The following is a 23549-nucleotide window of genomic DNA, read 5'->3' as shown; positions in this document are numbered from 1 at the left end:
ACTGTACCTCAGTAATGGGGGGATATTGCTTCAATACAGACACATCTCTGCATAAAGAATATAATGTATGATACAGGTTAGTGTAACAGGAGCTACTCAGGCTGTCCCATAAATGCTATGTGAGTAATGCAGACATGGCATAAATAATTGGGAGTGCTTACATCCTGCCTCCAGATATTTCACTGCTCCTGAGTTAGAATTGGTTGTCAAGTGCAAGGCAGGGAAGACTGTGCAAGGTGCCCTATTCTGTCATGTGGTAGGTATTTAATGCTTGGAAGAACAAGGAAGGGACACGTGCAGAGGGAGGCGCACACACACACACACACACACACACACACACACAGCTGAAGGGGGGAACAATCTAATGATGGGGTGCACAATTCTAGCAAACATTTAAAACATGGTGAAGGGGGCATAGGAGAGAAGATTAGCCAGAGCAACCTTGGTTTGGGCCTCGCTCTGGTGACCCTTTCATTTCTCTGTGTGCATTCGCCCCATTCCCCCCCCCCCTTTGTTTTTCCTTGTTGTTTGGAGTCTTTCCTGGAGCCGCAGAGGTACATCTTAGAAACACCTGATGCGAACATTGCGAAGGCAAACGGGAGGGAGGGAGAGGCGAGAGCAAGAAGGCAGGCAGGCAGCAAGCGTGCAGTGAGCCCGACAGATGTCTGTATTCATTGATATTGCTGGCACGTGGGGGCCGTTTGCTGGTTCCCCTTACTTCTCCGGTGCTCTCCCGGCGAGGAAAGAAGAGGCGCTTTGCAGCCGACGATGAGATCTTGGCAGTTAATTGCAGTCGTGGGAGATGCCCTTCAGGTAAGGGAGGGAAGGAGGATTTCTCAAACAATTTGAAGAGGGGAAGCAGGAGACCTCCGGGGGTGGGGGTGGGGGTCGCGCACAGATCATAAAGGCATCCCTAGCAAACGTTGGAAAGTGTAGGCATGGAACACGCTGGCGGAGGTGGCTTGGTGTGGAGGTGTGTGCGTCTTTGGAGATGGGGACAGGGGGGGGGGAGATGCACACATGGGCATGTTAGGCTGCTGTTGTTCTGTAGCTGCCTTACAGTGGCGTGCCAAACATTAATGCAGAGGATGTTTTGTGTGTCTGCGTTTGGCTTCTTAGCTATGTGATTAGACTAGAGAGGGATTCTGTGTGTGAGAGGGAAGGCTTTTCTTCTCTCTTTTTTAGAACATCTCGGGGAATAAAGGAACACAGAAGCAATATCGGCAAGCGTACCGATGGGCTTCTTCACATTAGGAAAAAGGTATTGAGAATGTGCATGTGCTGCAAGCTTTCCAAAACGCGTGTGCTTCTGTTTAGCTGAGCAGGTGTTTTGCAGATTTTCAGTGGCTGAAGAAGGGACGGCTTTCAGTCCATGCACTCAGGTGCTGGAGAAAGTAATGAGAAGCGGGTGGGTGGGTAAAGCGTACCTTCCCTGGTTCTGACTGAAGTTTGCCTGAACTTTATCCTTAGAGAAGATGCCTGACTTCTGTTTCCACTGGACTACGTGTGGAAACTAACAGTTATTCATAGACACAGTACTTCCTTCTCTTTTTGCGTGGCTCCTTCTGCTTTGAATGCAAACAACTTCATATTATTATTATTTTAATTATATGGTTGGATCATTGGGTTCTTAGATCTACATTTTGAAAAGTTTAAAGTGCTGGGCTTTAAAGTGATAGGCTTAGGCATGTCAGCGCAAGGACACTTGTCGCCAATAACATTTGTTACTTTAAATTGGTGGGGGAGAAAATCATTTTCATAGTTCGGCCATTGGTGATTTGTTGTTATTTTGGTGATCTAAATGCTTATGTTTGATATGCAGCAGAAATCAATTGCAGCTGTACTCTGATTCAAAATAATTAACCTGAACTATTTATACCTTATAGAGATGATGTACCATTGCCTGTATGCTACTCGATGCAATAATACGGTGTTGACTGCATGCTATTTGATGCTATTTTGTTTGATAGAATGTATGTGTGTGAATATATAATACTATTTTCCGAAACACACACACACACACACACACACACACACACACAGTAGTGACCAATACAGTCTGTGCTGTGTATATATTTTTTTGCACTTCGGAAAGAATAAGAATCATGACATTTTCAATGCCTGCAGTACTTTGATATTACGTAAATTGTCTAAACTATGTTTCAAATTCTCCTCCCAATGCTGTGTATTAAATGATTCTTGCTCTGTGAAGTGGACCATCTTTCTTTTAAAATTACCATTCAAAGCATTGTGAAAGATAACGGTGTGTTATCAAAAGAGGTTTGTTGTTGTTGTTGTTTTTTAAAAAAATCTCCATGCGAAAAAGAATACAGTATATGCGTTTTATAAGCTTTGAATTAGCTGTGGTAGTGCAGCCATTTCCCACAGAGTGAGGAAAACCCTCCCATTATTAAAATGAATTGCTGAGAAGTATGAAGTACTTTGAGCTGGGTTGGCATGCATGACGCCTTTCTGTTCATTTTAGCACTGTTTGTTACTGCAAAAAATGTGTTCTTTGACAGCCACACTTTTTTTCCTGTTTAAGCATTGTTTTGTTTGTTTTCCAAAAAGTGACATATTCTTCTGAGGATGAGCAACTGGATCTTTATTTCCTAAATGTCAGACCAGGGAGTTATTACCTGCTATGTTGGCTTTTGTACTGAAATGAAACCTGTAGAGAGTTCCATGTTTATCCAAACACATTATTCAGCTATTGAGTCATTGATGCCTCTATCTATAAATAATAATTATGCTAGTGAACTATTTACTGATCAGAATCTTATAGGTTGGTCATGGCCTTCCCTTGCATACTTATTTTGGCAAATAAGACCATCAGTAATCTTGTTGATCCCCACCACCACCATACAGTATCAAAGCCAAGGTGAAATTTGATAGGCGTAACATTGTATTATAGACAGCCATGGTAAGCAATAATAGTAAACCAGTATTGTAATTGTCCTTGGTTTTGGTTTAATTCATGGATATAGGGTATCCTAGCCAGACTGAGGCATGCAGGGTACCACTATTAAATGTCTCTCATCATGGACTGCCACTTCCCCAGAAGTTTATTTCAGGAAAAGTGAGCTACAGCACAATCCTATGAATGTCTGCTCTGAAATAAGTCCCATTCAACTCAATGGGATTGACTCCTTGTTAAGTGTGTATAGGGTTGAAGCAGTATTCTGATAATGAAGGCTAAGTAGTTAAAGCTGAGATGGGGTGGCAAGGCTAGGGGAAGAGACGTGGGTTCTGTTTACTGTTGGCCCAAATGCTTCAGCTTTGTGCCTAGTCACTGTATTTTGGCCTAGCTTACCCAATGGGCTAACTGTGAGGATAAGGTGGAACAACTTATGGGAAAGGTGGGAACATATATAAAGTTCTCCTCAGTGAGTCAAAGTGTCATCATAATAATAAACTTGTAATGCTCGCTAACAACCTCATTTTATACTACCCTGTGTTGTCATCCTAAAGCCTTACATTGATTACAAAGGTCAAAGAAAGAAAGATCCATTTGTGGGGATGTGGTACTCCTTTACTGAAGATGTGAATACGCAAGGTGGTAATAGACCCATTCTAAACCACCCAATACAAATCTGCTTGGCTCTTTTAGGCCTGATAGGTGTATGCATTGAATTCCTTTACTATAATCGGTCTGTTCCTGCTGTAAGCAAGTCCTATGAATATACTTTGGTTCAGGGAAGGTCAGTGGATGCTGGGTGGGAGAGTGACAGATGTTCTGAATACAACAATGGCTTTATTCTGTATATTTTTTGTTTGTTCTGAAACTCATTAAAAATTATAATTAAAACAATAAAATAAAGCTAAAAGCTATAGTAATTCCTGGTTTCAATTTTGGCTGTTTGTAGCATGACAAAATAAATGCAGACTAACAGTATTTTGGTGCTTTTACAATGGTGGTAAAATGATAAGCTACACTAGTTGTGGAATTCTGGGTTCCATTAACTTTTGAGAAGAATGTCCCTGATGTTTGCCATTCTTGCCTTGGTGGACCAGATATGTTGTCTGACCAATATAACAGAAGGTGGGAAATTATACTGCTCCCCACAAGCTCCTCTTAGCCACAAGGTTGCAATGAATTATAGTCACTGACCTTTCACTGACTAAGTCCTTAATGAATTGTGCTTATGGGAGGTGCTAATTCATTTAATCTGAATGAGCTTCAAAATCACATCTCGTATTTTGTCCTCCTTCCTTACACACACACACACACACACACACACACACACACACACACTGTAGAGGGCACTTTCCATTTTTGAAGCTTTTTTTCATTTTAGCATTTCCTTGAAATTTACAATTTATCTTATCTGAAGACAATGTTCTTCATAATTGAATGAATGAATTAAAGGGTATGTGCTTGAGGAAATGTCTAGTTCAACTCAGTGGGGGTCTACTCCCACATAAAAGTCTTCTGTGGAACAGTGTTATTGTCGTTAATATTCTGAAACTGTGTCCATTAAACATGTATCTCCTACAGCAGAAAATGTATAACTGGAAAGCTAGGCAGCAGAGAGATGGTCTAGTCTTTTGAGGGAATGGTGGATCAGAATTATTTCTCTAAAGCCTGGGTATGTGTGGTATCGCTGCATTAGGACCAATCCTTGGTCAAACATGTTGGAGATAAGTCCACATAATGAGGCAGATTTTAGGTACTTAAGGATTTGTTTTGAACTCTTTGAGACAACCAGGGCTTTTTTATGTGTGCAAAGGGAATGAAAGAGGTGCAGGTGTAGCCAAGGAACTCTACACCAAATCTGGTTAGCTGCCTTTTCCCTTTTGCTTTATTTTGCAGGGGCTTCTGGGAGTCTGGTGCCAGAAGCATTCAGGTGAAGCGCTAGTCTTGATGTTCTCCTAGTTCCTCTTGGTGTGGATTATCATGTTCTCATTCATATGTGTCGGTTGAAGTTTTAAAGTTGAAGATTTTTCTTAAAAATGATCAGCTGGTTAGAATAAAATAAAGGACAACTTACAGTATTTATAGTAAGGACCCTTCCCGGCACCGGCAATAGTGACACAAAGGACCTCACAGTTTAAAAATACTGTGCTATTGTTTCCATTATTCTTATGCTCTAAATTATGCTTGTTAAAGCCATTGATGTATTTCCATAAAATATGTTTGTGTGACAAGTAATTGGCTTGTTGGGGCCATGATTTTTGAACATCACGTTTTGAATAAAGGAAATGGATGTTGTGAGAACATGTCTAGCTTCAACATCCTGCTTATGAATTGCCAATTCATACCAATTTAACTTGAAGGAAAGTCTGAATTGGCTGGAGTTTTAATACTCATGTTAACGATGCATTATAAAACAAGAGACTGGAAGAGAACTTTATAATTTTTTCCCCACTGAGAAGTTGAATTTCTCAGTGAAAAAAATGATAAAGTTCTCTTCCAGTCTCTTGTTTTATAATATCTTTTTCAATCTAGAAACAGATCTGGGGTGTGTGTGGGGGTTTTTGGGGGGGACTTTAAACTGTGGGCTTACACAGAGGGCTACTGTTTTATGCTTTGGTTTTTTAAATACTCCATTTATCATTTGGAGGGGTGATGGGACAGGAAATTTGGTAAATGGTACAGTTCTATTTGAGTTAAATAAATCCTTAATTTACTTAACAGTTAGGTTTAATGGAAGATACATCACAGCATTATTTGTTTTCATTTTGGTTGTCTTCAAAGGGCAGACAACTCTTCTCTTATTTTCCAATTAACTACTAATTTCATGCACATGAATTTTACTTTCAATGAGGAAGGTTTCTTGATAGTTAGGGAAGAGACATTGTTTCTGTATAAATGGGGGGGGGGTCAATTGTTCTCTATAGTTAATTTAGCCTACTGTGTAGTAGTATAGAAACTTACTTTGTGAAAGTACTTAGAGAAAAATCACTTGACTCAGCTTTTAAAATCTAGTTTTTATACAGCAGAACTAGATTGTAAATTCAAGCAATTAAGAATAACAAAAGGCTCAGTTATATTGCCTGAACTTAATATGCTTCCACTCTCCACCCCAGCTCCATAAAAAAATGCAAAGTGATTTTTTGTGTGGGTGGGAGGGAAGGAAGGGGTGTGTGTGTGTGTGTGTGTGTGTGAGAGAGAGAGAGAGAGAGAGAGAGAGAGAGAGAGAGAGAGTGTCAGGTGCTTGAGCAAGTTGTTTTTCATTTTCTGCATTGCCTTTGCAGTTTCTATTAAAGTGCCTTGGGGTTCAGGGAGACAGGGAAGTATTAGCATGAATGCACCAACTGTTTGTTTGTGATGACTTTTTATATTTGCACTGTTTGCTTGTTATAAGCAAAAGCAAAACAAAAACCCGCATACTTTCTCATTATAAATAACTCCACGTACTTGCTCAGTATAAATATTAACAAAATAGCATTGTTAAAAGTTATGCTAGTTAAGAGATGCTCTGTCCACAGAGGGGATATTAAACTTGGAACTTTATATCCCCTGTGATTGGCACATAATTCCCAAACAGGTTTGTCTGGAAATAAACCTCGTTGATTTCAGCGGAACTTCCAGTCAGGTACCCATTAAGAGCCCAACCTTTAGATAAGCTGAAAATTGAATTTGTGCTACTCTTTTTGCACCAAATCTTACTTTCCTCTTAAGCATTGGATGCTGGTTGCCCTTGAGCCTTGATATAACAAATAAGCAAAAATATTGTTGGATCTTTGTTGTTTTGAAGACCTAGATCTTCTTGTAAATTTCATGCAGTAATCTTATTTCTAAATAGATGGATGTGACATATGCTAACAATATATATGTAATAGTGCATGCCAAAATCTAGGGTTGTATCCAACCAAGTTCTACTCTGAGTAGACTCATTGAAATGAGTTCACCTAAGTCACATACACTAACTTCATTTGGTCTAATCTGAGTAGGGCTAAATTGTATACAATCCCTGATGTCTGTCCCCATTATCATATTAAATACTGGCCATCCCCGCTGATTTGTGAAGGACTGAAAATTGATAGGTGTTCCCTTACTTTGGGGGCATTTTTAAAAAAAATATATAAAAAAGCATTGATAGTCAATATTCATTGGTGTTTTCTCTGATGTTCACTCTCTGGGATTCTTAGCATCCACATGCAATTCACAATGATCACTAAATTATTTCTCTTTACCATAACACCAGGGACGCGGGTGGCGCTGTGGGTTAAACCACAGAGCCTAGGACTTGCCGATCAGAAGGTTGGCGGTTCGAATCCATGCAATGGGGTGAGCTCCCGTTGCTTGGTCCCTGCTCCTGCCAACCTAGCAGTTTGAAAGCACGTCAAAGTGCAAGTAGATAAATAGGTACCGCTCCAGCGGGAAGGTAAACGGCGTTTCCGTGTGCTGCTCTGGTTCGCCAGAAGCAGCTTAGTCATGCTGGCCACATGACCCGGAAGCTGTATGCCGGCTCCCTCGGCCAATAAAGCGAGATAGCACCGCAACCCCAGAGTCATCCATGACTGGACCTAATGGTCAGGGGTCCCTTTACCTTTACCTACATATTTGTTTGCTGTACTTTACCTGATACTTACTTATTAATGCATGCATTTTATTCATGAATTTTGTGGTGACATTTTTTGTCATTAGAATGAAGGGGCTGCAAGCTTGTTTTAAAGAAAAAAGTTCTGAGTTTAAATAAATGGATAATTTTGATGTTATAACAAGCACACATTCTAAATTTGCAGAAACTGCAAAATGACTGGAGAATTTGAAAAGCTAGCATGCTGAACAACTTTGTTCTTGAACTATAAGAATGTTCATGGCCATTCTGCATCTTCCCACTGGCTCAGCTATCAAGTGCCAGAAGCTTCATCAGTGCAAACTCAAATTGCTATAAAGCTTGTTCATCTTGTGATATGTAAGCAGAGACCTATGATTATGAGGAACAAAAAAATACTTAAGCAAGTGGTGTGTTGGGCCTCTTAACTCAATCTGGTATTGGATTGACAAAAAAACAATAAGTTAAAATGTTATATGAGTTGTTCTAATTCTCAGCCTATTGTAACGCGTGTTGAGCATGATATCTGCCCTGCAAAAAAACACAAACACAACAACAATGGTATTCCCCAAAATATAGCTGGTACTGTTGACAGTGATGGGTTAACCTCATGGCATCTTACTCCCCTGCGCCATGTCCCTGCTTAAGCAGCATACTTGGTGCCAGAATCGACAGAAAATGCAATTCCTGTGGTGTCTGAGGTCCTTACTGGGGATGTTGGAGGAACTGTGAAGACAACATTTCTGAGGGATGGTGCCATCAAAAACATCATGGTACCTTTCTGTGACTTCATGCAGGACATCATTTTCAGGGCTGTTGGTGACCCAAGAAGGAACATGGGAGCCATGGAAATAGTTGCTGATTCTTACCCACTGGTCACTATGAGGTCCCAGGGTGGGTCACAACAATACAAAAACACAGTGCTTAAATCAGTTTAAATGAGGAATGGGGATCATGCGCCCACATGTCAAAGGCCAGGGTAAATAAGGTACAACTTTAGCAAGTGGTGAATGCTATACAATGGAGGTGTCAGGCAAACCTTGCTTGGGTGGGAATTTCTCAGTTTAGGGGCTGCAACCAATAATGTTGCTGCCTGCTGAACTTCCGAGGGCAAAGTAACTACTGATAAGAGGCCCTCTACTAATCTTAACACCCAAGAGGGGTTGCAGGGAAAGAGGTGTTCTTTCAGATATTTGGAGCCTAAGGTGAAATCTCAACATACGTAAAAAACACACGCTGTGAAAGTGCTTTTTTAAAAGCATTTTGGAAAATATATTGAATTTGCCATGAGCTCAGCATTGCCATCTAGTGTCAGATTTGTATAATGCACTTAAAACACACATAAAACGTTATATTTGCAGCTGTATGTATAGCTAAGTCCTAAGTCATTTAAAGCTTTAAAAAGGAATGCCAGCACCTTGGATTGCACCAAGAAATGAACTGGCAACTGGTGCAGCTGTTTCAGAATGGGGGTTGTGAGATATAAATGGAACCAGCCAGTAATTTGGTTGCTGTGTTATGCAGGGAGGGATACACGACAGAGGACAAGCTGCTGCTGAATTGCACCCAAAGGAGAAAACAGAACTGGACCCAGTACAGAAAGTGGGGATATGATATGGACATTTACATTCCAGAAATTAAGCATCATCACCAACTGAAACATATACAGTAAATGCACAGAGATGGATAATTTGTGGAAAGCAAAAGAATAAACTTATGAGTGTGTTCAGCTTTTTATGCAACAAATGTTGGTATATCAATTCCACTCTGAAATGCAGAAACTATTAATATGTTTAGAAGGCCACATACAGTTTATATGACTATGACCAAGTTGGCGATCCCCCCCCCCCCCGTTTTTCAGTTGATTAAGTCCATGTTTTGTGAGGCTGCTGCTTTATTTGCATATCAGAGTTCCAAGAAAAGAAACAACATTAATCATGGCAATTAATGGAGACACAGAATAGTTGTGCTGAAAAGATCTCATTGGAAGATCTTTCCGAGATTGCTTTCCAGCTATGGGTCTGAGTTTTGAGGGAGATCAATCTGCCTGACTCACTTTCACTGTCCCTTGGAGCAGGCTAATAATAATAATAATAATAATAATAATAATAATAATAATAATGGTGGTGGTGACAGGCGGGTAGGCATTAAACTTTGTCTGCTAGATTGGACAGTAATAACATCACTTCCCCCCTTTTTTGCTCTTCCCCTTGATACATTTCCTGCCCAAATGATTTATCCAAGTTGATTCTACTTAAATAATTGCTTTATTCTTAAGCTGCCATACACCATGTAAATTCAACATTCTTCAAAGAATATTATCAGAGTTGTCAAACTACTTATTTTGTGTTGCCATTTTAGAGTACATAGTCACCTTTGGGAATAAAGCCATCAAGTGTATGTACACCACAGATCTAAGACTGTTGTCCTGGGAAATTGTGGAATGCATTATTCTATGAGCGGGAGGTGGGGAAAGGATCCCTAACCAAGCTACAGTTCCCAGATATACTTGGGGAAAGCCACAGTAGTTTGAAGCAGTATAAAACCAATCTATGTTTGTAGTGTAGCTAACCCTTTGGTTCTCTAAAGGGACAACTCAATACTTTTATATTGCTTTTTTTCAGGGACTCAATATGTTTGTTTTGGTTTCCTATTATGGGATACTTTCCTTGATGTGAATCCCATACATCTAGTTTGCAGGGATAGTGAATGTATGTGTCCTGGGCAAGCACCAGTCAAACTTTCCCACTGCAATATGCATGCTTTTAAAAAGTTTTTAAAAGTTTTAAAAGTTGGATTGCTGCATAGGAAGCTGCCTTAATCAGAATCAGACCGTTGCTCCATCTGTGTTTTCCACATTGAGTGGCAGCAGCTCTTCATGGGCTCAGGCAGGGAACATTTTGAACTCTATCTGGATATGCAAGGAATTGGACCTTGGGCTCTCTACATCACGGGTAGGCAAACTAGGGGCCGGATCTGGCCCAATTGCCTTCTAAATCCGGCCCGCAGATGGTCCGGGATTCAGCATGTTTTTACATGAGTAGAATGTGTGGTTTTATTTAAAATGCATCTCTGGGTTATTTGTGGGGCTTAGGAATTCGTTCATTCCCCCCCAAAAAATATAGTCCAGCCCCCCACAATGTCTGAGGGACAGTGGACCAGCCCCCTGCTGAAAAAGTTTGCTGTCCCCTGCTCTACATGCAAAGAAGATGCTTTACTATTGAACAACATCCCCTGACATTCCATGCACCTTTAGTATTATATTAGCTATTATCTCTATTCATACCCCGTTCATAGACAGTTGAGGGCATGAAGAAACAGGGCACAGAACAAATGGGCCAAGAACCAAAGCAAAATTCCTGCCAACCAGCACAAACCCACCCCATGCAAGCAAGCAAGTCCCATCATTTCACCAAAATCGTGCTCTGTTTCCCTTCTGTGCCACACTTTGGCATGAAATGATTTTAGTAGCAGTTGTAAAACAATGGTACTTCCTCTTGCAAAGCCCAAATTACGTTTCACTGTACACATATAAGCCTAGTAGCTTTACACAAGCACTAAACAAATAGATGGGAGACTATAGCATGCCTAGCCAAACAGAAAGAAAACATATCAGCGTAATGACAACTTGCAACAAGCTGAGAACAGACTGCTGGAAATGCTGTAGAAAATGAGATTGAAGGGTGTGTGCGAGAGAGAGAGAGAGAGAGAGAGAGATGGCAAAGGCATTTGGAGACAGTCCCTAAGCAGTATTTGCTGTGTGCCCCCTCTCCTCAAAAGAAATTGTCAAGATACTCATTACTCCAAGGCATTTCTAACTGGCAACAGCTTTATAAAGTATTTAATATTTTCATATGCTTCAGTATAAAGCCATCTGTCGGCGTGACAGAACAAGGTATTGGGAACAAGAGTAAACGTATGTTTATGGGAGTAACTCCATGAAATGTTAACAAGAAATACATTGAGAAGCTCATCAATGTCTTGTAGTAACTAGACAAGGGAATTGAGAATCATGACATTCATCTTCTGTGTTCACAATTATAAGGGCTTTCTTTTTTCCCCTAATTTCTCTCTGTGAATAAATATTAAAAAATAATGGAAAAAGGGAACAGGTAAATCTGGCAAGTGCGACAAGAAAGTCGGACAAGATAATGCCCATGGTTCTTTGCACTTGCTTTTCCATTTCAGCTCTTATTATCCCAAATTTCTCTCGTTCAGCCACCATAAATGTGGGAAGAAATAGAATGCTTGTTAAAGTTTATGTTTAGTGGTTTCACACTGGGTTTTTAACAGCCACTTTCTCGGCACCAAATAGTTTATTCTAAGGAGCTGCTTGAGGAGTCATTAGTAGTGCACTTTGGATTAAATGTTCTGCTGGTTCTGTAGCTGGATAACACCCCCCCCCCTCTCTCTCTCTCTCTCACACACACACACACACACACACTTTCCTAGAGTGATAAGATAGTTTAATGTGCACTTACTTTATTTTTTTTTTCTTTTCTGGTGAATGTAGAATGGTTTTAAGACATTATCCTAGATGCCAAATTTTGAAATTTCTATTTTGTTTTCGAGTGCTTGTTTTCTTAAGTTGCCACTGGGCGTTTTCTTTCCCTGCTCCCTCCCCATTCTTATTTTATTTTTTTATGAGTTAACTATTTATTGCTTATTTTAAAATAGTTATACACCACCAGTTCTTACAATATAACATGGCGGCGTATAACATCATTTACAATAAAATATGAACCAACATAAACAGTACAAAATGATTGGCTGAACAAAAAATAAATAAAAATAAACAGTTTCATGGGCCTGTCTACATTTTAAAAATAACATAAAGAGAGCCTCCTGGAACAGGCCAATGGCCCATCTAGTCCAGCATCCTGTTCTCACAGTGGCCAACCTGATGCCTCTGGAGAAACCCTCAAGCTGAACTTGAGCACAAGAACATTCTCCCCTCCTGTGGTTTCCACCCACTGTTATTCATAGACCTACTGCCCCTACAGTGGAGATAGAACATAGCCACCACAGATACTAGCTGTTATGTACTGAAGTTCTCACCCTGGGCCAGCAGGGGGATACTGTAGATAGTTATGCAAATGAAGGATCGAAAGTGACATTCAGTGATTGGATAGTTTTAGAAAGTTGCTACAGTTACGATGTTCTGGAGCTCTATATAAGCAGGCTGACTGAGCTCTTCAGTTCAGTTCTGTTCTGGCCTCGGAATAAACCAGAGCTGTTTGAAGAATTGCTGTGTCGTCTGATATGTTCGCCCACAACTTAACACTAGCCACTGATAGCCTTCATGGTGGGGCTGGCAGTGCCCAAGGAGGTCATATAGGTGGAGGCAATAAGGTCACATAGGCAGGGACAAGTTGTTGTGGTTTCCTTCCCAACTTCCTCCCATGCAAAAGTGTGCACACAAAAGCATTCCAGTTTGTATAAATACAAAGCATCTCATTAATCTGAAAAAGCGTCTAACCTTGGGTAAGGAGGGGTCACAGTTTATAGTGTGGAATAATGTAACGTTAACCACACATTATTCAGAATTCAGCCCCACTAAATTCTACAATCCCTGTTAGGATTGGAGCCTGAATTGGTGAGGCTTAGAGGTGCCACACAAAAGCTGTTACCTCTGTGTTTTAAGTGGGGCTCAGCAGCACTTGATTCACAATTGCCCTTGGAAAAGTTTATGGATGCAGCTGTATAAAATAATAAAGCTCTTCTTGGACATCAGCATGGTTCTCTGTGTCTGCAAGTGCAGAACAAAATTAATGTGGGGCGGGGCGGGGGGGAAGCAACTGTGTGCTCTCAAAATGAGCATATTATTGAGGAATTTCAGGCTAGCTTTCTACCAGTTAGAATATTCTATAGATTGGGAGACAGTTACCATTCCAACCCCCAGTGAGGACCATTTGGAAATGTAAATACCTTTCATCTCTGTATCCTGAAAGAATTAATCCCATAATAATAATGCCTTCACCACTAATGGCAAATTTTGATGAATGTATAATAAACCAACTTTTAGGGGGGGAAATAACTCACAAATTGTGTGAGGTTTTGGTCAACATTGTGAAACTAGATCAGTAGCTGGGAGATTTACTTTAACATGCCGGTGTAATATCGCAGTGACAGAATAATTCCCCTACCTGGTGCAGTTATTATGATATTACCTTCACAATGCATTTGGGACTCTTGAGAGAAAGAACTACACGCTCGTGCAATGTTTTTGCTCTTATGACTCTGAATCTGAGATGTAATGTATAGTGAATGTCCCAGTGAAATCAATGGGATTTAAATGTATGAGGCTTAAATACGTAATGGATTGTGATCAAAATAATTTTAAAAGAATGATAGCGGGTAAACTTATTATTTGTTAATTTGAGATGTCAGATAAATACGGTGTCTACTGAGTGTGTTTGCTGCAACAGTGACATCTTGTGGTTATTCCCACCCAATAGTTTCTATCGCATAGAATAAAACTCATTCAGAAAACAGTAGAAGCAGAAGTTATTATAACACAAACCTTGTTATTTACATGTTGTGCAAACTGGCTTATTAAAAAAATGTATAAATAGGGACTGGCCTATATCAGGCACAGGCTCTTTGCCTCAATTACGGGTTGCATTTTAATGTGAAGCTCAACTAATTCACACCTTCCAGAATAATACCTTGTATATGCAGGGAGATGGGGGACACACATTAACAAAGTAACATAGAAATGCATTGTGGTAGGGGAAATTGCTTGCAAAACTGTGTATTATTTATTTATTTTATTTATGAACCACTTCCCATTAAAATATCTTGAAGTGATTTAACAATAAAAACAATTTCAAGTCTAATATAGTGATTTTTTTTAATTAAAAAAAAGTCTTAATGGAAAAGGAAGGTTTTCAATAGGTGATGAAAAAATAAGAGAGGGAGCACCTGCATTTAAAGGGTGGGAGAATGCAGTATTGCATACAAAATGTTTATATGAGGAAGAAGTGCACACTAACATGCTGTTACATGACTTTTTGAAAATAAATAAATAACCAATAATCACAAATTAAAGTGGAGAGCTGAACTTAAGATCAGAAAAGAGAGAGACTGGAATCGGCAAATTCATCTAACCCTATTCACGGTTAGGCATGTAAGAAGGAATTGTCTTCCATTATGTCCTGTAGTTTCATATTCAGCACTGTTTCTGTTCTGCTGCAGTTTGTCTTCTGCCCGTCCCCACCATTATTCACCTCGCTGACTGCTGTGGCAAAATTACGTAATTAAAAATAAATAAATATTTCCATTACATTATTACAGCCCCTTTGTTTCAGTGCAAAGGAAACACAATGCAGATGGGGGGAGGGCATGTAATCAATTACATATCATTTGGAGACTGAAAGCAGCAGCAATGGTGAATACTTGATAATATTTGCTTCATTGATTTCCATTCCAGACATGGGAAAAATAATTACTGGCAATTTCTGCTCCCATTTCTATCAGAATTCTTGAACATGCTTACTCATGGTGCATTTCTTTGCACATCTACTCAGAAGAAAGCTCCATTGACCTGAGAGGGTAAGTGAGTATAGGATTGCAGCCTTACTCTCAGACATTGTCAGGGGTCAGCAACCTTTTTCAGCCGTGGGCTGGTCCACCGTCCCTCAGACCATGTGGTGGGCCAGACTATATTTTGAGGGGGGGGGGGAATGAACAAATTCCTATGCCCCACAAATAACGCAGAGATGCATTTGAAATAAAAGCACATTCTACTCATGTAAAGATACGCTGATTCCCAGACTGTCCGCAGGCCGGATTGAGAAGGTGCTTGGGCCGCATCCGGCCCACGGACCTTAGGTTGCCTACCCCTGCATTAAGTGTTGGGTTTTGTTTTATATGCTGCTGTCATGATGCTGGTTGCTTGATGTGTGTGTGTGTGTGTGTGTATGTGTGTGTATATTTTTGTATAAATCTTGTGAGCTGCTTCCTGTATCACCCATGCAGAAAAGTGTGCCTAAAAATGACAAACCAAATCATGTTTTCTTAGCATACTTAGCTGTGCCTTTTTTATTGTTATTTAAATCAGGGCACAGCTAAGCATGCTAAGAAAACTTGATTTCTGGATAACATTTCCCTGTACTTAAAGTAGGCTGCTTTTTTGCACCATTTTAGTATGGATGTAGTAATGATAACACTGAATGTAGTAACAATAACATTATCATTCTCTCAGCTGAAAGAGAAAATTAAGCAGAGAGCAGTTGTATATACAATGCATACAATCTTCAGAGGTTGTATGCATTGTACATAAATTCTGGATCCAGCATATCCATTTCTTCTTTGCTTCTTTTGATTTATGCCACTATGTAAGAAGCACGAGACAAACATATTAACATGCAATAATTGCTATCCTACCAATCAACTGCAAATATTATGGAGAAAACCTCTACAGTGGTACCTCAGGTTACATACGCTTCAGGTTACATATGCTTCAGGTTACAGACTCTGCTAACCCAGAAATAGTGCTTCAGGTTAAGAACTTTGCTTCAGGATGAGAACAGAAATCGGGCTCCGGCGGTGCGGCAGCAGCAGGAGGCCCCATTAGCTAAAGTGGTGCTTCAGGTTAAGAACAGTTTCAGGTTAAGTACGGACCTCCAGAACGAATTAAGTACTTAACCTGAGGTACCACTGTATCATAAAATTACAGTGGTACCTCAGGTTACAGACTCAGCTAACCCAGAAATAGTACCTCGGGTTAAGAACTTTGCTTCAGGATGAGAACAGAAATTGTGCAGCAGTGGCGGCAGGAGGCCCCATTACCTAAAGTGGTACCTCAGGTTAAGAATGGTTTCAGGTTAAGAACAGACCTCCAGAACGAATTAAGTTCTTAACCCGAGGTACCACTGTAATTACATTAAGCATAGTAATGGGGTCACAAAGAGTCGGACATGACTAAACAACAACAAAATGTTATGCACAGAAGAGGAAACAAAATGACTCCAAATATAGTATTTTATGTCATTTTTTTCCCAAACTGAGGGACGGGGTGTGTTTGTGTGTGTGTGTGTGTGTGTGTGTGTGTGTGTGTGTGCACACGCACCACAGAACTCTGTCCCCCAATCCAATGTAAATCTCACACATGGCTAACAGTGGCATATCTGCACAGTTTTTAAAGGAAGCTGCCTTATACTGAGTCAGAGCATTGTTCCACCTTGCTCAATATTGTCTACACTGATTGGCCGTGGCTCTCCAGGTTTTCAAGCAGGAGTCTTTCCCATCCCTACCTGGGTATGTTGGGGATTGAACCTGGGACCTTCTGCATGCATGGCAGATGTTCTACCACTGAGCTAAAACCCTTTCCAGAATTCCTAGGATCAAAGGAGACCATCCATCTGACAGATCTTTATCTCCTTTGTTGCCCCAGCAAGCCCTAAAGCTAGCCCTAGGACTCTTGAAGCACAGTTTTAAAATAACTGTACTTGTGAGACATAGGGGGTGGGGTAGCCATATATTTCAGGGAGGGGGAAAAGTGGTGTAAAGGAATACAAAGAGGTTTATTATTATTATTGATAGATATGTGGGTATTTTTCATCAGCATCTCCTATGTGGTTCATGATCCAGTGCTCAGCCTTGTAATCTCCCACCAAGGGAATGATTCAGGTTAAAAGAGATCAATATGGTATGAAGTATTTCAAGTTCTCATTATTGTAATGTGTCGGTATCACTTGAGTGACCCCAGAACCCCACACTGGCTGATTTGTTCACTGACTTATTGTGCAATCTTGTCGGGCAAACTATAATTTCACTTGGAATGTGAAAACTCTATATTTACAGTTCTGTCTCCCGCTCTCCAATCATTAGGGCATTCAGAAGTAATCAATATTTTTTGCTTGTTACTAACAGCTGAATGAAGTTGTCAAGCAGTTAGATTGCAAAGGATACAAACAAAGGAATATGGAATGATAGGGTTGGGGAAGAGATCTTGCCATTCAAAGGCACAGTTTGCAGCCCTTAAATAGTACTGTTGAACGATGGTTCCCTTTTCATTTAAAAAAAACCCCAAGGGTGGTACTTAATTCCAAAACTTTCTGGACAACAACCTGTTGCTTTCTGCAGTTGATTATATGCACAGGAAGGTTTTTCTTCCAAGGTTTAGCTGCACCAAACTTGATGCAACTGTTTCACTACATTTGTGTGCCATTTCTAAGCCAAACCCCTCAATGTACTTTACTGTTTTATATAAGTGTTTTGCATTATAAGAGACACAATAGAAGAAATGAAAACTCCCTCATCACACTAGAACTTGTAGGCATCTAATGAAACTGGACAATGGAAAATTCAAGGTAGACAAAAGAAAGTGCTTTTCATGCAGTGTGTAGTTAAACTATGGAACTCCCATATAAGGCAGTGATGGCCACCAACATGGTTTAAAAGAGAACTGGTCAAATTCACAGAGGAGAGGGCAATCAGTGGCTACTAGCCATGATGCCTGTGCTCTGCTTCTGAATGTCAGTTGCTGGAAACCACAGGAGAGAGTGCTCTTGTACTCAAATCCTGCTTGCATGTTTCCTACAGGCATCTGCTTGGCCCCTGTGAGAATAGATGGGCCATTGGCCTGGTCCAGCAGTCTCTTCTTATGTTCTTAACTGGACGGGAATTGGAAAGTAAGCAAATTTGGCTCCAAAGGGACTTCCAGATGTCCTGTTCATTGAACATTTATCCTGATTTGCTTACAAGATAGATTAGAAGGTGCTAACTGCTAAATGAGCATTCCTTCAGATTTGTTTTCAGGGAGGCTAGGAGATGTTGCATCAAAGTAAACAATACCCCTCTCTTTCCAGTGCATTTCCCCATCACTTTTCTTTTTGCAAGAAGTCTGATCTTTTGGGGAAGAGAATTTGTTCCACCAAAGCTCCAAATCCAAATTGTGAAACCTGAATTTAATGGGACGTTAATATAGCAACAGCCTGGAACCTCCCCAAGTCTTTAATGTTGTTACATAATGGAATTCCTTCATGAACTAGTGCAATTGGTACCAGCCAAATGCGACATTGGAGGCCTCGCTGCCTGACCTTTGGGTCATACGAAGGCAGTTGGAATGGCCACTAATAGAGGCAGTTCTGGAAGATGAGGGAATAAATGTCAGGTTTATAAACAGTTGCTGTGTTTTGCAATTAGGAAAAGGGTATGATGGTTGTCTCCAGTGATGAATGACATTCACAATGACCAGCGCAATTCATTCTTAAAATTGTTGCTGAAAGCAGCCTAGAAAGGCTGGGAGTTTAAGTGGAGAAAATACTTTGGCAGTCTCTTCTCCTTCTTGCCTTTTGGCTTCTCTCCTCTCAACCTACCTCATTCATCCCTTCTACAAGCTGCTTTTTCACCTGACTAGGGGAGAATATGTGACTTACTCAAGCTATATATAAATAAAATGTAGAGGGAAGAATTGCAGAACATGTTGTTTGGCCAGTACCGGAGACAACGCTTTCCTTTTGGTTTCCCTCTACAAAAGATCAAACTGAAATTTAGCTGTAACATGTATATACTTAGTGGTGGTCACATACTTGGGAAACTCTCTCACAAGAGCAATACATTTGGCCCACTCCTGAACAGCTTTATAAGTGTCCACCAAACTCCCTTTGTTTTGTTCTGCTTATATTTAATGTTTCAGTGTAGGATATTTTATTATATTATACTGTACTGGTTATGTATTGTACTCAAACTGCACATGCAACAGGCCCAGCAGATTGGTGTGTTTTTCTTTTATTGTGTCCTCCAGCCATGGATAGTAAGGGGACTAAGCCCCTGAAATTCTTGCTTGTTTTAAATGACTCGTCCTTATGAGCTGCATTTGGATTATAGATGTAAGAAGCCATCATTTCTTTGTCTTGCCCTGTATTCCTTGCCTCCAGTACTGTTTTCATTCTGCTGCAGTTTGCCTTTTACCCTCCCCCACCCAAAAACACACACATTTTTATTCATCTTGTCTGCTGTGGTGATGTTTATATTAAATAATTGTGTAAATTTTGTCAGTTATGTTGTCATTCAGGTCCATGCAAAGAAAGCACATGCAAATGTGGGAAAAGACATAATCAATTACATATCATTTGCAGACTGAAAGCAGCAGCAACAACAACAGGGGATGCTAATTGTATTTGCTGGATTGATTTCCATTCTGGACATTGATGAATAAGTGAACAATAGCTATTTCTATTGAAATTATTTTATTTCCCAAATTTGGATATCCTTTTATTTTTATCCCCCCTCCCCCCAAAAAATACCTGAATTAAGAGTCAAATTACAGTTTACTGCCACAATTCCTCATTATATTATTGAGTTTTTAGACAAGACAGTTTTTTTAAAAAAAAGAAGAAATCAGTTGTAAATAGGATAGTGCTTTCCTTTCTGTCAACAATATCAAATTCTAAAATTGTGTTTGTGTGCAGACACATGGAAAGTCAACCATTGCTCAGTTGAAGTTGTCTGTATATGTTTGTTTGTTCATCAGAATTACTTTCTAAGTTCTCAAATAAAGCCCTGAGCATTTCTTCTCCCTCCCTCTCTCCCTTGCCATGGCATGTGGGCTACTGCAGTTTCCCATGCTTAAGTCAGCACTGCGTAACTGGTGGAGCAGTCTCTGAGCAGGATTTAACCTGGGTCTAAAGATGCATGCTTTATATCATCATGATTCAAAAGTTCATGTGAAGTTTGGAAGAGGGGATGAACCCAGTGGATACTGCAGTTCCCATTTCTGTATTTTCCACTCTCATTAAGAAAGAGAGAGAAAATATGCAACTTCGTTACTTTTACAAGTAAAATTGTAAAATAAAATCTTACTCAAACACCCATGCACACCAACCCACCCCCATCTTGTATCATGGTGCCATCTAGGTGATGAACTCCAACTTCCATCAACCACATACAGGTTGGTCCAATGGTCTGGGGTGATGGAAGCTGGAGTCCAACAACATCTGAAGGGCAACACTTTGGCTACCACTACCTTAAATATTTATTGAGACACAATGTTTTGTGTGGGCTAAACCCTTATTGTCTATGGATGAGTGAGCTCTGGTCCACAACAGCTCATGCCACGTTACTTTTGTTGGTTGTTTTAAATTGTTACCTTCAATGACTGCTGTAACAGATTTTATAATATTTCTGGAGCTAAGCTTTCTTGCTTATGGTCCCCACTCCAACAAAACAGCCACCTTTTTATTGTCAGAATTATTCACACATAAATAGGAAGTAGAACCTGAAGCTTGGTCATTAGATTCTAGAACCTTTTTTTGTAACTGGATCTAGGCCTTAGTATCAGTGGCAAACTCCACCTGGAAAAAGAAGTCCTTAACACTGCTGAGCAGCTTGCCGTTAAAACAACAACAACAACAAACTGCAGAAAGATGTAGACAGAATAGAGAAAAGTTGGGGTGGGAAAAATTAAACTTCAGCAAATAATTCAAGGAAAATCTCCATCCCTGCCTTTCTACAGCTCATTTCCACCTGCCAGTCAAAAGCAAAATGGAATTCATTTGTAGATCTGTCAGTTTATTTATGGATTCTAACTTGCCATTGTTACAGGGCAACTGTTTTAGTGCGAATTAAAAGGCTTTGCTGGAAGGGGGGAGGAGGAATGTAGAGACAGATTGGTGTTCATCTCTTTCTGCAAAGCTGAAAACAACCATGGCTCCTTCTCCCACCCCCATCACGGTGCCTTCTGCTACCATGTTCTTCCTCCTCCAAACTGCTTCTCTGCCCCCCTTCCATCTCTCTCTCTCCCTCCCCCCCCCCCTGACTCTCCTGTTCAGCCAGGCCTTCAGGAGTTGCTGCTGAATTTTGTTGAAATTGAAAGGGTAGTATGTCAGGATTTTAGATGATTAGAGAGTTTCAGTAAAAACAGGTTCAGCTTTCTGGTGAACAGCCACTCTACCTTGGACTTACAGAAGGTTAATTTGTTCATGCTGTGCTCAAGGATTCGCCCTGCCTTTCCACCACCTCTGGGTGTCACAAGGTCATAGAAAACTGCTTTATACTGAGTTAGACCATCAATCCATCCAGCTCAGCATTGATTACACTAAGTGGCAGCAGCTCCCCAGGGATCCAAGCATGGGACATTCTCAGTCAGTAGCACAGTGGCAAATTCAGAACTGCAAGGTCCTTTCATGATAGTCACAGCCATAAGATTATACAACCTTCTAAGGTTATACAATAATCTTATAATCAGCTGGATCACCCTCCTCACTGCCCCTCCCCCCAGGTGCCGTGTGAGCCATTCCACAGTGGGCTGCTGTTGTGCTCACAGTGCTCACAGAGGGGGTGGGACAGAGAAAATGGGAGGGAGGGAGCCATACACAGAGAGAGGGGGGAAAGGAGGGAGGCCTGCAGTAAGTGGAACGAGGGGCCCAAATCTCCCTCTTTGAGGCAAAGAAGGAAGGGGGGAGCAGGTAGAACAGTGTGCACCCATGCATGCATTTCTGCTGCTGCTGCCTGAGCCCAAACCAGAGGCACAATTCCAGTCAAAGGCGATGCACACGCGGCTGTCACATGGCCTCCTGGAGGAGGATGAGAAGGTGGAGCCGTGGTTGGGCTCAATGGTTGGTGTCCTGGACACTCAGATTCATGCTGCCCTCTCCCCAACCTCAGCCTCCCATCCTGTCTGCTTCTACTTTCCTGCCCTGGGCAAGTGGCAGTGGTAGTGGCAGAAGGAGCAGGGCAGCGTCGGGAAGCTTGCCTGCACTGGCACCCACCATCTGAAAGGTGCCGGAACATAGTTCTGGGTTGCTCCAGCTGAAAAAGAAGCCCTGCTTATACTTATACAATAACAATAAAGAGGGATCTCCCTGTGTTGCCTTTCAGCTAGGCCTACTCTATGCATGTACATGGGCAAATAATCTGGAGTTCTCCAATATCATCTTTCAGAGTGACTTAAGTTGTTTTTGCATGGAAGTTTCCACGGTATGTAACAGGACTTGAACACCATTCTCATGAAACTGAAGCACATTCAGTATTCCTAAATACTACTTTGCTAAGCTTTGGAACAGATAGAACAACAACTCGGTGTTCTTCCTGTGTGATCCTAGGAGCCAATCCTCAGTGGTTGATTCACCTCTTTTCCTGTCTGAATGGCTCCAAACTGCACGCAAGGGTGGCTGAAAAGCTTCCCTTTCATGCTGGTTGGGCAGATGGAGACACGAAATCTGCTGCAAGAATGGCTCTTTGATATAAACACACACACACAGAGAGAGACATTTGACCATGGAATTTATGTATCTAGCTCTGTCTGATCCAGTCATCCCTCCTTCACCAAGTGTGGAGCTGGTGGACTTCATTTTAGGAAAATAGACTTGTTGGACAACTTTGAAAATCCACCCCCATTGTGGTTACCAGCCTGATCTCTATAGGGGGCCCATTCTGTAAAAGGTTGTTGTTTTTACTACTAGTAGTACAGCTACTAATTTATTTATTTGTTTATTCATTTATTTAATAATTATTAGCCATCGTTCACCATAAGGTCCCAGGGCAGGTTACAACAATATAATAATACAATTACAAAAACAGATAAAACAATTCCAATGATAACACAAGTGAAATATTTGCAAATAGAACAGAACAGTATGCACTTAACAAAAAAAGTGGGTTCTACAAAACGAAATAACTTAACCATCAAAGACTGGGATGAAGAATGAAGCATCCGGTGAAAGTTGTTCAGTGAATATTCCAGAAGCACCTCTGTGGCGAGGGAGTCCCACAGTTTCCCAGGCTGCTATTCCTGGAACTTCTGAGGGTGGTGGAGCTACAAAGAGAGCACCCTCACCCTTTCCGATCTTAACATACAAGAAGGTCAGTGGGGATGAAGGAGGTCTTTCAGATATTCAGGACTGACAACGACAACTATTTGTGTAATTTATTGCAGTTTAATCTGGGTACACAAATTGGCCTTTCTTGTTTCCCCTCCCCACACTAACACATCTTGGCCTCTAGACAATTAAATAAAGAGGCTGATCATTAAGTACTGATAATGATCAATTTGTCATTAGACTGTACTGCAATGTTGCCGTATTCTGCAGTAATCAG

General features: G+C 40.7%; 1 protein-coding gene across 16 annotated transcripts in view; it reads left to right on the top strand.

The window, feature by feature from the left end:
• Positions 1–23549, top strand: part of RBFOX1 (RNA binding fox-1 homolog 1) — a 1459388-nt gene that overhangs the window by 689322 nt on the left and 746517 nt on the right. Inside the window, exon 1 of one of the 16 annotated variants that reach the window (XM_028706109.2) lies at positions 353–813. The exons of 13 other annotated variants lie outside the window; for them this stretch is intronic. In XM_028706109.2, coding sequence (XP_028561942.1) covers positions 769–813 — 45 coding nt within the window. In that variant the 5' untranslated portion in view covers positions 353–768. Of the gene's footprint in view, positions 1–352; positions 814–1042; positions 1262–23549 lie in introns of those variants that run through there. 2 more of the 16 variants (XM_028706103.2, XM_028706115.2) reach the window with 2 other exon arrangements.

The sequence above is a fragment of the Podarcis muralis genome, chromosome 14, assembly GCF_964188315.1.
Source record: "Podarcis muralis chromosome 14, rPodMur119.hap1.1, whole genome shotgun sequence".
In the NCBI taxonomy this organism is placed as follows: domain Eukaryota; kingdom Metazoa; phylum Chordata; class Lepidosauria; order Squamata; family Lacertidae; genus Podarcis; species Podarcis muralis.
Note: the sequence above shows the minus strand (reverse complement) of the source record. Positions and strands in the feature narration are given on the sequence as shown.